At 37.4% G+C, this 19,890-nt stretch overlaps 2 protein-coding genes across 2 annotated transcripts; both read right to left on the minus strand.

Moving 5' to 3' along the window:
- Window positions 1–2,130: 2,130 nt before the first annotated feature.
- LOC108707440 (acrosin) lies at window positions 2,131–5,081 on the minus strand. The gene is made up of 4 exons (XM_041581721.1): window positions 4,588–5,081; window positions 4,165–4,436; window positions 3,915–4,054; window positions 2,131–2,757 (listed from the first exon to the last, which is right to left on the minus strand). The coding sequence occupies exons 1-4, from the start codon at window positions 4,842–4,844 to the stop codon at window positions 2,221–2,223; spliced, it is 1,206 nt and encodes a 401-aa protein (XP_041437655.1). The 5' UTR covers window positions 4,845–5,081; the 3' UTR covers window positions 2,131–2,220.
- Window positions 5,082–8,103: 3,022 nt separating this feature from the next.
- LOC108707950 (acrosin) lies at window positions 8,104–11,027 on the minus strand. The gene is made up of 4 exons (XM_041581719.1): window positions 10,654–11,027; window positions 10,233–10,504; window positions 9,983–10,122; window positions 8,104–8,834 (listed from the first exon to the last, which is right to left on the minus strand). Exons 1-4 carry the CDS (start codon window positions 10,908–10,910, stop codon window positions 8,298–8,300), a joined length of 1,206 nt encoding a protein of 401 aa, XP_041437653.1. The 5' UTR covers window positions 10,911–11,027; the 3' UTR covers window positions 8,104–8,297.
- Window positions 11,028–19,890: the final 8,863 nt, after the last annotated feature.

A 19,890-nucleotide genomic window follows, 5' to 3' on the forward strand; every position in this document is an offset into this window, starting at 1 on the left:
CCAAATTAGAGCCAAAAATCTTTTGCAAGGACTGGGGAGGGGTCGGCATTCAATTTAATTGTTCGGCGGCCCACTTCAGGACTGTGCAGTTCTGGCACGGCGGTTGGGGATCCCTGGTTTAAGGGGTGTCACACTCTTGCCTACACAAGCAGTGACTATATCCTATCAAGGCTTTTGATTAAGGAGGAAAGATGGATATCAGTATTTGGTTGGTGTAGAAGCCGACTTAGATTTGATGCTAAGGCTCATGGCACACTGGCTTCTCATTTTTTTTGGTATTCAATCAGAAATATCAAAAGGCTACAAGTACTTTTAAAGGAATATATCCCTCCACAAATCAGGGACGTTTACATTTTCAGTAGGGTTGCCACCTTTTTAAAAAAATTATCGGCCAGTGGAGGGGGTGGGAACTAAAGGAGCGGGTCGTGATGCAAAAAGGGGTGGAGCGGAGGGGGTCATGCCACATAAGGGGGAGGGGCCATGTCGTGCGAGGACAAGATGACAAAGAAAAGGTAAATTTCCACCGGAGGGCAAGGGCTTTTGTTAAGGGTATTACAACTTACCGGCAGCTACATTGCTGGTTAATTTGTACCGGCCCTGGCAGGTGTCTTACCAGCTAGGCCGGTAAAATACCCTACCCTACCTGTCTGTGACACCCATAGCACAATAAAGGTATCTCAGTGCAGGAGCATGTATTGCATGTCATTAATTGAAGTATTGTACAGGTTGTGGCAAATGGGAAGGACTGACTGACACCAATTATGTGTATGTGTGTGTGTGTGCGTATGTATGTATGTATGTATGTGTGTGTATATATATATATATATCTATCCTGTATATATATATATATATATATATATATCCTGTATATTAAAAAGATATTATTACTTGGGCTCATTTTCAGTCTCAGCTGAAGACTTTAAAGGAGAACTAAAGTTCCCCGTTATCTGCCTGGCATTGCCCCACCTCCCCTCCCTATACGCACTGTGCATTAGTTAAAAAAAATCTGGTCCTAAAATGCAGAGCAGTGCAGCGGAGGTCTAGGGCACCATCTTCTGCCACTTTGTATTCTTTCGGGGCTCAATGCTGATTTGAGCATGCGCAGTTGAAGACGATTCCTGACTTGGCCCAATTGAGCATGCTCCCTCAGGTGTTGAGCCCAGAAAGAATATAAAAGTGGTGAAAGATGATGCCCTGGAGCTCTGCTGCTCTGCATTTAAGGGTCAAATTTTTTCTGACTAATGCACAGTGCAGAGAGGGGAGGGGGAGTAATAACAGGCAGTTAATAGAGACTTTAGTACGGGGGGTTTAGTTCTCCTTTAAGGGCTATGGCACATGTATTGTTCCGATAATGGCTTCTTCTTGTGGGAATCAAACCACCGCTACTCACTCCATGTGTCATTCAGCAGCTGCTAATATCACTTCCAAATGCACACTGGGCTTTGATGCCTTACACAAGTAGCACTGTCACATGATACTGACACAGCTTTAAAATACATACTATGTCCCCCCAGGGCCTAATATCCAGAAGAGTAACAATCAGTCCATGTATATAGTACAGGTATGGGACCTGTTATCCACAATGGTCGGTACCTTCGGCTTTCCAGATATTTTGGGGTCTTTAAATAATTTGGATCACCATACTTTCAGTATCTAAAATATCACTTTAACATTAAATAAACTCAATAGGATTGTTTTGTCTCCTATAAAAAATGATTCTTAGTTGGGATCAAGTAGATGCTACTGTTTTATTTTTACAGGAATTTTTTTTTATACATTTTGAATTTTTGGATTAAAATGGAGTCTATGGGAGATGTCCTACCCATCATTTGGAGCTTTTGTGAATAATGGGTCTCTAGATAACAGATCCTATACTATAGAAGCATATACTTCATTCACTTTATTCTGCCATTGTTTTAGACACCACTTCTGCTATAGTGAACTGTGGTATCAAAAAGATCCCTGAATCATCCCAATAAATGAGAAACCATTGGCTACAAATCTTTAGGTAAAAATATAGCTTTATTTATATACATTATATGTATAAACATTTTCTATAAAAGTACATATATTTGTATGTAAAAATTAACATTTTCTATAAAATTAATATGCAATTTCTATAAAAATAAAATTCTTAATGTGTATAAAAATAATTTTAACTATATTCATATAAAAAATAAAATGTAATCTGTATTTCAGATTGGACGCTGGAGGCAGTCTCTATTTAAAGAGTTTAGCTACAGCAGCCACAAGTTTTTTCAGGACTTTCTTTCCTCTGAAATCCTCAGCTGTCTGGGCATTATATGCTGAATTATGCTCTGGAGGAATTGGGGTATTTTGTTGGCCTGTGTTTTCAGCCTGATTTATTTCTGCCTCTGATTGGCTGGTTCCTTCTTCATTGTGTTCTGTACTGGCCTGGGTGCTTCTTGCATCTGGTAACAGGTCAGTCAAAGGGGCGGTAGATAACAGATTTTCCCTAAATTCTGAATTCTGCACCATTTTCCTGCTCGGGTTCATATAATGATCGGGTTTGACCAAGGGAAAGAATAGTTTTGGGAGTAATCTTTTCCCTTGAATTGTTGCTTTAACTGCCTCATTCTTTACTTTTTCAATGATCCATTTAATATGGAACTGAATAGAGCTGTAAACCCCCGGGTTTCTGGTTTTACCACAGCCTGAACCCCAACTTAGTATTCCTATTACTGAATACGCATTGTTCTTCTTTGTTCTGCACATTAATGGCGATCCTCTGTCACCCTGAAAAGAGAAGAAGCAAAATTACATAAATTAAACATGTAAAATAATAAACGGAGTGGACTAAAAACAGACAAACTCTAGAAACACTGTAAGGCCATATTCTGCAACTAGCAAAGCTGTCTTTCACTATGATAATGCTTTTAATTGGAAAATGTTGCATCAAGTCTCCTATCGTTAAGGGTGGACACAAATATACTTTAAGGATACAACTGATGAATTTGGAAATCAAATTATCCTGTGACCGTTCCAGTTCAAAAAAGAATAGGACAGGTACACGGGACCAGTTAGCAATTTTCTAACAACATGACTATTATAAGAAGTATTTAATTATAAGAATACTAAGGTGTGTAATGAAAATGGACACATCCCCCTGGGGACAGTTGCAAGCAGGTGCTCTGAATTTTAGGAAAGGGGCACAGATATTTTATTGAAACTGTGCCTTTTCCAATAATGCACCTGAGATTCCTGTCTCTTATGCCTACCCCTCATTCTGACTTGTGTATAACAGTTTTTTACATGGCTTTTTTTTTTAGTAATGTCCCTTTTTACACCAGAATTGATCTCTTGGTTACACATACACCTAGCGGGTTATTTATTATAGTTTGAATGGCACAATCTCCAAAGCGTCTAGTTTTTTTTTTTTTTCACTAGAATCTTTAAAGGAAAAAAAAACTAGAATCTTTCAAGATTTATTATACCCCAATGCTGCAAAAAGCCAGAATCCGAAAATCCACCATCTCAGACCTGCCGAAGTCCTGTATAAGTCAATGAGAGAGGCACCCCTCTCAAATTGAAGTTATCAGGGTCGTCGGTGGGTTCCAAAGTTTTCGGGCAAAAACTCAAAGTGATTTCAGTTACGCTCGATTATTTTTTTCACAATCCGATTAATTCTTATTTTTTTTAATAGATAAGGTCAAATTGAGCCTGGGAGTTTGGTCGTGTTTTTTTTTTTTTTAAATAAAATATGCGATAAATTCAGATTTTAGTAAATAACTCCTGCATTTCTGAAGAAGCTCTATAACTACTTAATATTACACAATACGTTGTGGCATTGGTGGGTGTATTCTAACAATACTATACCACACACACACCCCTTTATAAATATACCCTAAGATACTGGTTATTGTTTCAAAGTGCAATGTGTAATAACCACTTACATGGCAAACACCATCCAGCCCCTTCCGATGGCCTGCACACACATGGTTCTCTCCTACGTTCCCTTTGTAGTACAAGTTGCAGTGCTTCATATCCATCCGTTCCACTTCAGCCTCTTGCAGGAACTGAGATGGTTCATCAGCTAAAAATGAAAAAGCAGAATTACTTTACCATGGGTACCATCTGGGTATCTAAACCAAATTTATTTTATGTAATCACAAAATATAAGAAATGAAGAATACAAAGCCTTACATTTAGTTCCCTGGGCTCCCCAACCTACGACGGAGCAGTCGATCAGATTCTTCAGATCAGCAGATTCCTTAGGGAAACATGCTTGCTGGATATGATCACTGAATTCCACTTGCTTATCCAGTTGAACCAAGGCAATATCATTGCTCTCACTGGTCGGATCATATTGTTCATGTTTTATCAACTGTTTAACTCCCCGGGTCTGAGCTCCTAATTCAATTTTTGACAGGTAGAAGGTTCCAAGCAGAACTCTTAGTGGAGTTGTTGGATCATCTCTGGAAGAGCAAATCAAATGTATCACATTAATAAGTTTGACACGTGTTCCAAGACAATTATGCATTGGTCTAACAGGAAAACTTTAGAAAGGAATCATGTCATGATTGATTCTATAATATAAAGGAGTCCAGTAGCTGATTCATGACTTACTCTTTCCAGAATTTAAAGCAGTGAGCAGCTGTTATGATCCATTCGTTGTTCAAAATGGTTCCGGTGCAGATATGCTTGTAGCCAAATTCTACTTTCCTCTGGATGCTTACAATCCAGGGCCACTTTCCATCTATTGGGTATAATTCTGATACATTGGCGGCTTGTACTTTAGTATAAAATGGTGTGTTTCCACAAGCTGTTGGTGATAGAGACATATCAGTACAGGGGTCAATAAAGAACAATATAGATATAAACATGAAAAAAGCTTAAATTGAACATCTATTAACCGACTTCCATTGCTTCCAAGTGTTTTATTAAGACATTTAGGGGAGAGACAAGACAAATTTAAGGTGCATGGTGTGTATGAACTGAGAAAGACACATGTATATGGCTCTCTGTGTATTTTGTATATTAAACCTTCTGTAAGGGGGTTATTTACTAAACTCCGAATGTAAATATCTGAAAAATGTGATTTTTCTTTTATAAAATCAGACTTTTAAAAAATAAAAAAAATAAAAAAAAATTTCAAAATTTATTAAACCCCGAGGATGGAAAAGTCTGAATTAGAAAATCCGGCATCTCAGACCTGTCAGTTGCATATAAGTCAGTGGGAGAAGTCCCAAAGATTTTTTGATGTGCGCTGAGTTTTATGCAATACCCTGAAGTTTTTGGAGTTTTCGGGCAAAAGAGCATAATAAATCTTAGTTTTTGGGTGAAAAATCCAAAAAAATCATTAAAATCTGTTTTTTCCCACAAAGCAGATTTATGAGAAAATGTAATAATAGATAACCGTAAAAACCCCAAGCAGAGTTGATCGGAGTTTGTAGCAGAAAATGATGAGATAAAATCAGACTTTGATAAATAACCCGCTTAGTGTCTAATTCCATAATATATTATAAAATCCTAACTCAAACAGCCTATAACTAAAGCAGTACATAGAGTTTGTGCAGTAAATAATTGCAATTCTATAGCAGGGCCTCTAAATTAAATTAGTTTACATGCAGATTCCAACAGCTCATGCCCCATTGGCCCCATAATGTACTGCATTATCTATGTCTGTGTGCGACTAGCAAACCATGACACGCTAAACACAGCTTTTGGAGCATTAAGTCTTAAAACAGAAATTCTCAATATCAAAATAAATAGTTTGTATACTTACTGATATAGCTAGATGTTTCTGAGATGTAAAAAATTAGAATAGAAAAGAGAAAGATAAAGAGTGGCTTCATCGTTGCTCTTCTCAACTCTAAAATGCTTGAACTAAGCCAAGTGGTCTAGATACTTCTATTTCCAGTGATGACATCACAATGAAACTGTTTGCACATTATGACATCACAATGAATCTATTCCAGTGATTGTGAGGTCATGTCTTATGAAATTATGCAAACACCTGGAGGAGAAATGTACGTCATTGTGATGTCATTACTTTAACAGCATTAACATTTTAACAGCAACATTAACCCCAAGCTCACATTTCTTTTTAAAATGTTCCTCCAGTTGAATAAAACTACTAATGTTGAGATAATGTGTTTGAAAGTAAAAATTCACTCAAACTGGCTGCAAACATAAGGGTATAATAAACATCTATCTTCAATATAAGCCCAAATGGCACTTTTCTTAATATATTTTCTATACAATAGATTCATATTTTCTAAGGGAGGCCTGTTCCCCCACCAATTCATAATATTTTGCTAATAATAATAATAGGAAAATTGAAATATTCCTCATTTCCCTTAAAAAACCTCAAATTATTCCATTGTGAATTGATGGATTCTGGCTTCCGAACCCCCGCTGCTTTTGCAAAGAATCTATGGAAAGCAGAGGGACTTCAAGTCCCAAAATCCATCACTTCTACATGGTAAAAAAAGGGGATCTCTCTAAAGAGAATATAACGGACAGGTTAAGAAGAATCAGTTGGGTTGGCAATACAGTTGGTTAAAGAAGATCAGTAAGAGTTGCAGTAAAAATTATTCAACTCAAACTAAAGATAACTTTTCATGCAAAGTATTATTTTAGGGAACTTGTTTTTTCTGGGTCAGTATCATTTTAAAGGTGTTTTAATGGGTTGTCTGGGCCAATGTTTTTATATCTGCCAGATAGATGTCTTGCTGATCCCAGGCCAGATATATCTTGTTATTATAAAATGGTCTTTACCTCTTTTAACAAACAACGTTTGGTTCAAATACTGTGGGTCTGTCTCCCTTCAGTGGGTTGGGAACAGTGGTGTGGGGGGGGGGAGGCTCAGATTGAAATCCAGTTAGTCTGAGATTTAGGGAAAGTGCCTTTTTGCTTTGCTAGATACACCTAGAAATTTCAAATTTCATTGCATATTAGAGGTGTAAACACTGTATACAGACTCCTAAAACATGAAGCAACATGGATTTTCTTCTTAGGAACAAGACAACCCACAGGAATGAACTTAGATTATAATGTATCCTGCTTTGTCTAAAGATCTTTGAAATTCAGTCTCTAAAAAATATTTTCAACCTCTAAAGAACTCTAGACTTTAGTGTTTCTATTTTTGTCTAAAGTTATGTGAATAGTATTGAAATTACTAGTCACCTTAGCCGGTAAAATTATGTAATTTATACATTTGTCGCAAAAGGCATTTTCCCATAGTGTTAATACATGTTTTTTCTGTAATATGTATTTTTAATCTGTTTATCATGTAAATTCTATATGTATCTTATTTCTCTTGGACAAACAAATCATTTATGTATTAAGCATTCTGATTGGCTGTCCAAAACACTTCTCTGATTGGTGTGTTATAATTTAAATATCATTGGTTGTACAGGATATCCCTAGCCTATGACTAAGTGCCCACAAGGCACGGAATGCCTAAGGTCACCCTCTGAGATGTTCCTTTTTGCGTAATGAAACAATTTTTATTTGCGTCATATTTTGGAGTGAGGTCCAGTTTATGTGCCAGGCTATAAGTGATCAAAAATTTATGGTATTACCTCCCAAAGCTGAAGGTCTGGGGCGTGAGCATCTGGACCCGATGTTAGTATTGGTAAGTGCACCTTACTGCTTACAAGTCTACAATACTGGATATATTTCCCCTTTTCCCTTGTTACCCCCTTATCATTATAGATACATCAAGAAGCCCAGCTTGAATGTTAATTAAGGTGAAAATTTGGGTTTTAGGGTGAAAACATATGACTTGTTCGAGGTATTCCTGGAACTATGGCTGATACACCAATGTTTTCCTATTACTGTAAACATGTTATGAGCTAAGATGGGACTGACCAAAGATTGGATCTCCATTGGGAACTTGAACTGATTTAAGAAGCTGAATTAAAGTAATAACCTTTATTATAAGTTTGTGTATTTTTATTTATAGAGATCTTTTTCTAGATAACAGATCCAATACTATAGAAGTATATACTTAATTCAATTTATTCTGCCATTGTTTTAGACACCCCTTCTGCTATAGTGAACTGTGGTATCAAAAAGATCCCTGAATCATCCCAATAAATGAGAAACCATTGGCTACAAATCTTTAGGTAAACATATAGGTTTATTTATATCAATTTTATGTATAAACATTTTCTATAAAAGTACATATATTTGTATATAAAAATTAACATTTTCTATAAAATTAATATACATTTTTCTATAAAAATAAAGTTCTTAATGTGTATAAAAATAATTTTCATATAAAAAATAAAATGTAATCTGTATTTCAGATTGGACGCTGGAGGCAGTCTCTATTTAAAGAGTTTAGCTACAGCAGCCACAAGTTTTTTCAGGACTTTCTTTCCTCTGAAATCCTCAGCTGTCTGGGCATTAGATGCTGAATTATTCTCTGGAGGAATTGGGGTATTTTGTTGGCCTGTGTTTTCAGCCTGATTTATTTCTGCCTCTGATTGGCTGGTTCCTTCTTCATTGTGTTCTGTACTGGCCTGGGTGCTTCTTGCATCTGGTAACAGGTCAGTCAAAGGGGCGGTAGATAACAGATTTTCCCTAAATTCTGAATTCTGCACCATTTTTCTACTCGGGTTCATATAATGATCGGGTTTGACCAAGGGAAAGAATAGTTTTGGGAGTAATCTTTTCCCTTGAATTGTGGCTTTAACTGCCTCATTCTTTACTTTTTCAATGATCCATTTAATATGGAACTGAATAGAGCTGTAAACCCCCGGGTTTCGGGTTTTACCACAGCCTGAACCCCAACTTAGTATTCCTATTACTGAATACGCATTGTTCTTCTTTGTTCTGCACATTAATGGCGATCCTCTGTCACCCTGAAAAGAGAAGAAGCAAAATTACATGAATTGAACATGTAAATTAATAAACGGAGTGGACTAAAAACACAGACAAACTCTAGAAACACTGTAAGGCCATATTCTGCAACTAGCAAAGCTGTCTTTCACTATGATAATGCTTTTAATTGGAAAATGTTGCATCAAGTCTCCTATCGTTAAGGGTGGACACAAATATACTTTAAGGATACAACTGATTAATTTGGAAATCAAATTATCCTGTGACCGTTCCAGTTCAAAAAAGAATAGGACAGGTAGATGGGACCAGTTAGCAATTTTCTAACAACATGACTATTATAAGAAGTAAATAATTACTAAGGTGTGTAGTGTAAATGGACACATCCCCCTGGGGACAGGTGCAAGAAGGGGCTCTGAATTTTAGGAAAGGGGCACAGATATTTTATTGAAACTGTGCCTTTTCCAATAATGCACCTGAGATTCCTGTCTCTTATGCCTACCCCTCAGTTTGACCCCCCACTTGCGTATAACAGTTTTTTTTTTAACATGGCTTTTTTGTGGTAATGCCCCTTTTTACACCAGAATTGATCTCTTTGTTACACATACACCTAGAGGGTTATTTATCATAGTTTGAATAGTAAAATCTCGAAAGAATCTAGTTTCTTTTCACTAGAAAACTCAAATCTTTAAAGGAAAAAATATAATTTTTAGAGATTTATTATACCCCAACACTGCAAAAAGCCAGAATCCAAAAATCTCAGACCTGCCGAGGTCCTGTATAAGTCAATTGGGAGAGGCGCCTATCCCAGATTGAAGTTATCAGGGTCTTTGGTGGGTTTAGACCGAAAATCCGTTGTTTTTGGGCAAAAACTCGAAGTGATTTGGGTTTACGCTCGTTTTTTTCCCCCACAATTCAATACATTCTGGTTATCTTAGTAATAAATATGGTCAAATCGAGCATGGGAGTTTGGTCGTGGTTTTTTAAAATAAAATATGAGAACTTCAGATTTTAGTAAATAACACCTGCATTTCTGAAGAAGCTCTATAACTTCTGAATATTACACAATAAGTTGTGGCATTGGTGGGTGTATTCTTACAATACTATACCACACACACCCCTTAATAAATATACTGGTTATTGTTTCAAAGTGCGATGTGTAATAACCACTTACATGGCAAACACCATCCAGCCCCTTCCGATGGCCTGCACACACATGGTTCTCTCCTACGTTCCCTTTGTAGTACAAGTTGCAGTGCTTCATATCCATCCGTTCCACTTCAGCCTCTTGCAGGAACTGAGATGGTTCATCAGCTAAAAATGAAGAGGCAGAATTACTTAACCATGGGTACCATCTGGGTATCTAAACCAAATTTATTTTATTTAATCACAAAATATAAGAAATGAAGAATACAAAGCCTTACATTTAGTTCCCTGGGCTCCCCAACCTACGACGGAGCAGTCGATCAGATTCTTCAGATCAGCAGATTCCTTCGGGAAACATGCTTGCTGGATATGATCACTGAATTCCACTTGCTTATCCAGTTGAACCAAGGCAATATCATTGCTCTCACTGGTCGGATCATATTGTTCATGTTTTATCAACTGTTTAACTCCCCGGGTCTGAGCTCCTAATTCAATTTTTGACAGGTAGAAGGTTCCAAGCAGAACTCTTAGCGGAGTTGTTGGATCATCTCTGGAAGAGAAAATCAAATGTATCACATTAATAAGTTTGACGTGTTCCAAGACAATTATGCATTGGTCTAACAGGAAAACTTTAGAAAGGAATCATGTCATGATTAATTCTATAATATAAAGGAGTCCAGTAGCTGATTCATGACTTACTCTTTCCAGAATTTAAAGCAGTGAGCAGCTGTTATGATCCATTCGTTGTTCAAAATGGTTCCGGTGCAGATATGCTTGTAGCCAAATTCTACTTTCCTCTGGATGCTTACAATCCAGGGCCACTTTCCATCTATTGGGTATAATTCTGATACATTGGCGGCTTGTACTTTAGTATAAAATGGTGTGTTTCCACAAGCTGTTGGTGATAGAGACATATCAGTACAGGGGTCAATAAAGAACAATATAGATATAAACATGAAAAAAGCTTAAATTGAACATCTATTAACCAACTTCCATTGCTTCCAAGTGTTTTATTAAGACATTTAGGGGAGAGACAAGACAAATTTAAGGTGCATGGTGTGTATGAACTGAGAAAGACACATGTATATGGCTCTCTGTGTATTTTGTATATTAAACCTTCTGTAAGGGGGTTATTTACTAAACGCCGAATGTAAATATCTGAAAAATGTGATTTTTCTTTTATAAAATCAGACTTTTAAAAAAAAAAAAAATCAATATTTTTCTGAATTCATTAAACCCCGAGGATGGAAAAGTCTGAATTAGAAAATCCGGCATCTCAGACCTGTCAAGGTTGCATATAAGTCAGTGGGAGAAGTCCCAAAGATTTTTTGATGTGCGCTGAGTTTTATGCAATACCCTGAAGTTTTTGGAGTTTTCGGGCAAAAAAGCATAAGAAATCTTAGTTTTTGGGTAAAATGTAATAATAAATAACCGTAAAAACCCCAAGCAGAGTTTGTAGCAGAAAATAATGAGATAAAATCGGACTTTGATAAATAACCCCCTTGGTGCCTAATTCTATGATATAATATAAAATCCTAACTCAAACAGCCTATAACTAAAGCAGTGCATAGAGTTTGTGCAGTAAATAATTGCAATTCTATAGCAGGGCCTCTAAATTAAATTAGTTTACATGCAGATTCCTTCATGCCAACAGATCATGCCCCATAATGTACTGCATTATCTATGTCTGTGTGCGACTAGCAAACCATGACACGCTAAACACAGCTTTTGGAGCATTAAGTCTTAAAACAGAAATTCTCAATATCAAAATAAATAGTTTGTATACTTACTGATATAGCTAGATGTTTCTGAGATGTAAAAAATTAGAATAGAAAAGAGAAAGATAAAGGGTGGCTTCATCGTTGCTCTTCTCAACTCTAAAATGCTTGAACTAAGCCAAGTGGTCTAGATACTTCTATTTCCAGTGATGACATCACAATGAAACTATGTTTGCACATTATGACATCACAATGAAACTATTCCAGTGATTGTGATGTCATGGTCTAAGTTATGCAAACACCTGGAGCAGAAATGTACGTCATTGTGATGTCATTACTTTAACAGCATTAACATTTTAACAGCAGCATTAACATTAACCCCAAGCTCACATTTCGTTTTAAAATGGTCCTCCAGTTCAATAAAACTACTAATGTTGAGATAATGTGTTTGAAAGTAAAAATTCATTAAAACTGGCTGCAAACATAAGGGTATAATAAACATCTATCTTCAATATAAGCCCAAATGGAACTTTTCTTAATATATTTGCCATACAATAGATTCATATTTTCTAAGGGAGGCCTGTTCCCCCACCAATTCTTAATATTTTGCTAATAATAATAGGATGTTTGAAAAATTAAATATTCCTCATTTCCCTTAGAAAACCTCAAATTATTCCATTGTGAAGTAATTGATTCTGGCTTTTGGAACCCCCACTTCTTTTGCAAAGACTCTATGGAAAGCAGAGGGAAAAGATAACTTTTCATGCAAAGTATTATTTTAGGGAACTTGGTTTTTTTTGGGTCAGTATCATTTTAAAAGTGTTTTAATGGGTTGTCTGGGCCAATGATTTTATATCTGCCAGATAGATGTCTTGCTGATCCCAGGCCAGATATATCTTGTTATTATAAAATGGTCTTTACCTCTTGTAACGAACAACAGTAGGTTCACATACTGTTGGTCTGGCTCCCTTCAGTGGGTTGCAAATCGTCGCTGGGGGGCTCAGCTTGAAATCCAGTTATTCTGAGATTTAGGGAAAGTGCCTTTTTGCTTTGCAAGATACATCAAGAAGCCCAGCTTGAATCAGTTAAGGTGAAAATTTGGGTTTTAGGGTGAAAACGTATTACTTGTTCGAGATATTCCTGGGACTATGGCTGATACACCAATGTTTTCCTATTACTGAAAACATGTTATGAGCAAAGATGGGACTGACCAAAGATTGGATCTCCATTGGGAACTTGAACTTATTTATTATGAACTATTTAAGAAGCTGAATTAAAGTAATAACCTTTATTGTAACTTTGTGTATTTTTATTTATAGAGATCTTTTTGGCTTTGTCAATACATATTTAAGGGGAAATTTCAGGACCACTGTTCTAGATAAAAAAAAGGACCTTTTATCAGCTGGGTGTTGTATAGAAATGAAACGGCACACCTTAATATACACTCAAGTACTATGTAGCATCTTTTTGGCACCCCTGCAGTACAAATATGAGATTTATGGAAGTACAAGGGGCACATTATGATACAGGCACTTTTAATGAAAGTAGTGTTAGATGTAAATTACCGGGTGGAAATTGCAGAGATTGAACTGCATGTGCGGAGGTAATACTATAATTAATTTTAAGAGTTGGCCACCAGGTGGAGGTATTTCTGTCCTCATGCTAAAAGATCTATATGAAGAGCAGAGTTTTAACTTGATTTTGTCTTTTGTCCAAGTCCCAGGTCTTCCCTCAAAGACTGCTGCAGAGTTTTTACAAAGTGAACTCTAGATTCTATCGAGCTGCTACTAATTCTTAATACAGGTATGGGACTTGTTATCCAGAATGCTCGGGACCTGGGGTTTTCCGGATAACGGATCTTTACGTAATTTGGGTCTTCGTGCCTTAAGTCTACTAGAAATTCATTTAAACATTAAATAAACCCAATAGGCTGGTTTTGCTTCCAATAAGGATTAATTATATCTTAGTTGGGATCAAGTACAAACTACTGTTTTATTATTACAGAGAAAAAGGAAATCATTTTTAAAAATTTGGATTATTTGGATAAAATGGAGTCTATGGGAGACAGCCATTCTGTAATTCGGAGCTTTCTGGATATCGGGTTTCCGGATAAGGGATCCTATACCTGTATCTAATTTGAGACCCAATGGATTTTGCTGAACTACAATTCTGCCTAAAGCATAGCAGGTCACATGTCCATGCGCTGACAACATTGGCATCAATAGGAGTTCCATATACAGACATCCCAGTGATGGGTCTTGAAAAAAACATTAGTAATAGGTCTTTACCAATAAAGGGGTTGTTTGCCTTTAAATTAAAGAAGGCTGTTCATCTTTGAATTAAGTTTTACTGTGATGTAGAGGGTAATATTCTGAGACAATTTGCTATTGGTTCTCATTTTTTATTATTTGCGGTTTTTTGAATTATTTAGCAGGTCTTCAGTTTACAATTTGAGCAATCTGGTTGCTAGGATCCAAATTACCCTAGCAACCATGCATTGATTTGAATAAGAGACTGGAATATGAATAGGAGAGAACAGAAAGATGAGTAATAAAAGTAGCAATAACAATACATTTGTAGTGTTACAGAGCATTTGTTTTCAGATGGGGTCAGTGACCCCCATTTGAAAGCTGGAAAGAGTCAGAAGAAGAAGGCAAAAATTTTTTACAAAAATCTATAAAAAGGAAAACCAATTGAAAAGTTGCTTAGAAATAGCCATTCTATTATATACTAAAAGTTAGCTTAAAGGTGAACCACCGCTTTAATTTTTAGTATGTTCTGGAATGGCCAATTCAAAGCAACTTTTTAATTGGTCTTCATTATTTATTTTTATAATTTTTTAATTGTTTGCCTTTTTCTTCCGATTATTTTCAGCTTTCAAATGGGGGTCACTGTCCCCATCTAAAAGCAAATGCTCTGTACGGCTACAAATGTATTTGCTACTTTTTATTACTCCTCTCTCTGTTCAGCTCCTATTCCTGTCTCTTGTTCAAATCAATGCATGGTTGCTAGGGTCATTTGGATCCTAGCAACCAGATTGCTGATTTTGAAAACTAAAAATGCTGCATAAAAAGGCTAAAAAAGAGCTGAAAAACCACAGATAATAAAAAATGAAAACCAATTGCAAATTGTCTCAGAATATGACCCTCTACATCATAAAAAAAAATTAACTCAAATGTGAACAACCCCTTTATAAGGATAAATAAATAATATGTTATAACACCTACACTATGTTTTATATGTCAGGGGCATGGGGGTGGGATCATGGCAATTTTGGGGATAGGGCTTTTTCATTAGAGGTTTCATTATTATGTATTTTAAGGATGCCAATATATTGTGCAGCACTGTAAAATGAATGCGCTTATTGCTCAGCCTTGGTCATAAACCTGAAACCCAAACAAACGTTCTGACCTAAACAGCCCTCAGAAAAACTTTTTGTGTAAAAACTGAACGCGTGGCAAACCAAAGGGCATATATTGTATGGTCTGACATAGAGCCTTTGCATGCATCCAGTAGCCTAAAAATACCATGTGCCTAATAATAAACAAGAACATGCAAGTCATCAGATACTGCAGGAATGCGTGGCTGCATTGTGTTCATATAGATACACATTGTGGAGGAAATCCATATGTAATTAAAGTGTTCAGTATGAAAGAGTGTTGATGTGATGTATTATTGTAGCTAGTGTATATTGTTTTATTAGGGCTGGTGGGAAGGGGGATTCTTTGGGACTGTGTTTATGAGTCACATTACAGAAATGTAATGTGCACTGAAGCAGATACTTTCAGCAAACCAGCCTGACGACTACGGTCTTTACACTTCATTGGAATACAAAGAAAAAGGGTTTTTTGGTGCACACCTGCTTGCTCCCACGTTGGCTTCTTTGTTCTTATGTCTTGTTTCTTGTTCTTGTTTTACTTACAAGATGGAAAGCATGGCCTCGCAGGTTGAGAAAAGCAGTTTGAGCGTATACTCTAGACTCAGGGTGAGAGTTGCAGGTAAAGTTGTACCGTGTTAGCCAGTAAAAACTCTTTTGAAATAAAAAATATAAAAAAAATTGGTATAAAGGTGATAGCTAAGATAATCATGGCAAGCTTTCAGAACATTTTAGTTCCTTTTTCAAACTGATTACAATGAAGCTGTGGTGTTCTCTGGTATATATGTTGTATATGCAACATTCAGCTCAAAGGTCAAATAACCAACAAAAAGGAATTTCAATCTGTGTGTAAGGTGTTAAAGGGGTTGTTCACCTTTAAATTAAATTTTAGTATGACGTAGAGAGTGAAATTCTGAGATAATTTGCAATTGGTTTTCATGTTATATTATTTGTGGTTTTTAAATGACTTAGCTTTTTATTTAACACCACTACAATTTTCAGTTTCAGCAATCTGGTTGCCAGGGTCTATTACCCTAGCAACCGTTCATAGAATAAATACTAGAATATGAATAGGAGAGGACCTAAATGGAAAGCTGAATAATAAAAAAGTATCAATAACAATAAATAGGTAGCCTTGCAGAGCATTTGTTTTTTATATGGGGTCAGTGACCCCCATTTGAAAGCTGAAAAGAGTCAGAAGAAGAAGGCAAATAAAACAAAAACTTTAAAAAAATAATGAAGATCAATGGAAAAGTTGCTTAGAATTAGCAACTCTATAACATACTAAAAGTTAATGTGAAGGTGAACCACCCCTTTAAAGTCAGTTATGAGGGGATCTACTAGAAAAAAATTTATTAGAACATGAAGACCTAAAGCGTTTCGTGCCTATAGGGGCACTTACTCATAGGCTCTGAGCCTATGAGTAAGTGCCCCTATAGGCACGAAACGCGGTAGGTCTTCATGTCCTAATACATTTTTCTACTTTTTATATTTGCCTCTTTATTTTTGGAGACCCTCACACCCTTTGGACACAGTGTTTTTGGTTTTTGCACCTTGGGACTGAGGTGAACTGTGAGTGTTTTCTCCTTATTATTTCTTCTATTATACATTTTTGTATCTTCACTCATCTAATATTCATTTTTTGAGTGGTACCATAGATACTTTTTGTTATGTGGCAGTAGCACAAACCAAAGTATTTTCAGTTTTTGGTGTGACCATAGCCTTAAACTGAAAGTGTAGATTTGTGCTGTATCTACGTGACTAAATTACACTGGCAATAGACGCAAAGATTTTCATTTTTTTGGCAATCGGCTGTTCAGTTGATGAGACAGAGATATTATCGGCTGCCAATAATTTCTCTGCATGTATTGCCGTTCTGACGATATCATTGGGAGACTGTCACTAGCTTTGTCAGACATTTCGCCCAATGTGAAGGTAAATCTGCACGTCTATGGCCACCTTTAGTCGTTCTGTATTCATATCTGCCCACTTCAACATAAACATGCAAGTTGTATTCTTCTGTCCATAACACCTTAAAAGGATAGAATCGTATACATATTTATACAGTCTTTAATAATGTCACATTGTCTTATAGGTACGGTAACGCCCCTTTATTTAGTGTAAGGATAAAACATGACACTGCAGGCAGTGGTTTGGTAGTGAGGAAACAAAAATAATCACGAGTACTAGGGAATGAAATCATACAGGCATACATAACAAGTGTTAACTAAGTTTTCATGTACAGTCCATACTGCCTGGTGCAGGTGACTATGTGAAGAAACAGGGCCAGAACTAGAGGTAGGCAAAGAGGCAGCTGTCTATTGGGGGGTGCTGGGCAGATAACCTCTTGTGCAGGGCCGTAACTACAGAGGACGCAGACCCTGCGGCTGCAGGGGGCCCAGGAGGTACAGGGGGCCCCCATGAGGCTCTCATCGATGAGAAATTTGAACATATATTGGTAAAACAGGACAAACACTGGATATGTTGGGGGCCCCTAAATTAATTTGCTGTGGGGCCCAGCAACATCTAGTTACGCCACTGCTCTTGTGCCTACCCCTACACCGGACTCACTTGCCTTGCGTGCTCTGCGACTAGGATTGACACCTTTTCTGGAAAAAAATACTGGCCTTCCTATATATTTATCTTTTTTCCCCTGTTAATAACATTGGGAACAACCATCATTTTTACCGGCCAGGCCCGTAAAATACCGGCCAGGTGGCAACCCTATCTGCAAAACAAATACAAGAGGTCCTCTGCACTCAACCCATTATCAATATATTTAAAGGGCATGTAAAGGCAAAAAAATTAAATCCCATTTTTACTTTCTTTAATGAAAAAGAAACCTATCTCCAATATACTTTAATTAAAAAATGTGTACCCTTTTTATAAGAAACCTGACTGTATGCAGTGAAATTCTCCCTTCATTTACTGCTGTGGATAGGAATTGTCAGAAGGTCCCTAACTGCTGAGCAGGGAAACAATCATACTTATGAACAGCAGGGGGAGCCCCCACCTTACTTCCCAGCCATGCAGAACTCAAGCAGCTTTTTTTGACGATCCCTAAGCAGCCCAGACCACACTGAGCATGTGCACAGTCTTAGTCTTACAAAGATGTTTAACAAAGTTACAAGATGGTGACCCCCTGTAGCCAACTTTGAAAGCATAAATTATTTGTTTGATTAGGCTTGTGGTGCAGTAAGTTCATGTTTATATTTAGTATACAAAATACAGCATTTCTAGCCTTATTCTATTTAAGACTTTACATGCCCTTTAAGACAGAGAGATTTTGTGCATACTGCTACTGAAAAATGCCTTACCCTTTAAACAAAACAGGGATTGTTTGTCCATATATTGCAATATATTTAAACTGACCAACTACGTCAAAATCATCCCATATCTGGCCAGTCCTACGCTCAATTTTCATCTGATTCATTAAGAATTCAATTGCTTCATTATACATTTTACAAAGGGACAAAGTTTTAACTGCAACTTACTAGCTGCTTTCAAAATAAACCCTATCTGCAACCCACAAACGTGCACAGAGGGGGGCATGCTCCCTAGGAAACCAGGCCGGCCAGCTCGACCCCACTTCCTCTGAGGTGTTCACATGTGCACACCACAGAGGAAGTGTGGTCGAGCTGGCGGGCCGGGCTTCCTAGGGAGCATGGCCCCCCTCTGTGCAGCAACTCTGACATACATTGCTAAATGTCCCTCCTCAGCCCTTCCCATTTTATTGCCCCTGTCCTCAGCAGTCTGTTTTCCTATGGGACTTTTATTGCCTACCTGTACCTTTTTATTAATAGTTTTTTTATGTAATAAATTGTATTTATTTTTACGAGATATTTGATATTTGAGTATGAAACACATACACACTGAATCCTGCACCACATGAGGTAAAAGACACTTCATCAATAACCATATTAATTTGTCCTTTCCCACATGCCATATCCACCTCCATTCCCTTTCGCAATATGCTGTTCTTTCATCCTTTCCCTGCACAGTTTACTCCAGGAGTGCCCAAAAGGTAGATTGGGATCTACCAGTAGACCTTTAGCTGGTGATCAGTAGATCTCAAGACATTGTCAACAAACAGCTTGTCTAAATCACCCTCCTGTTTTATGTTAAGGCTACATAAGAAATAGTTGTTTGGTAAATATAGCAATATAAATTCTCTCATAAATCAATATATTTAAGGAATATTTTCCGTGGAACAACAATGCTTTTATGGATGTAGATCATAATGGGACATATGGTTGCCACCTTTGCTGATGGCTAAACCCAAACACGGGGGCGGCGCAGACAACATTGGGGGTGAGGCAGTGATGTAGGAACAGGCATGATGACATCAGAGGTGGGCACAATGATGTTGGTGGAGTTATGACACCAGGGCAAGGTTATTGCATCACTTAGATGCAACTGGCTGGATTTCTATCCAATTATTTAAAGTGTTGATGCCCAGTTCAGAACCACACAAGTGGCAACCCTATCTCTATTCTGCTTGATGATTAAGCCCAATCCTTTAATTACAGGTATGAGATCTATTATACAGAAATCAGCTATCCAGAAAGCTCTGAAATACAGTAATGCAGGCCCGGATTTGTGGCGAGGCCACATAGGCCCGGGCCTAGGGCGGCACATTTTTGGGGGCGGCATGCCGCCCAGCCGCTCTGTGTGGGGCTTGTGCTCCGGCAGCGTGTGGTAGTGCAGGTGGGCGCTAGGACCACGCGGAGCGCATGGCCTAGGGGCGCCCACCCAGCGAATCCGGCACTGTTGGGGAGTTTGTCTCTCAGAAGACAGGCGATTAGTTGACAGGCGACAAAATCTCCCCGAATCTCCTCGTGT

The sequence above is a fragment of the Xenopus laevis genome, chromosome 2L, assembly GCF_017654675.1.
Source record: "Xenopus laevis strain J_2021 chromosome 2L, Xenopus_laevis_v10.1, whole genome shotgun sequence".
Classification (NCBI taxonomy): Eukaryota; Metazoa; Chordata; class Amphibia; order Anura; family Pipidae; genus Xenopus; species Xenopus laevis.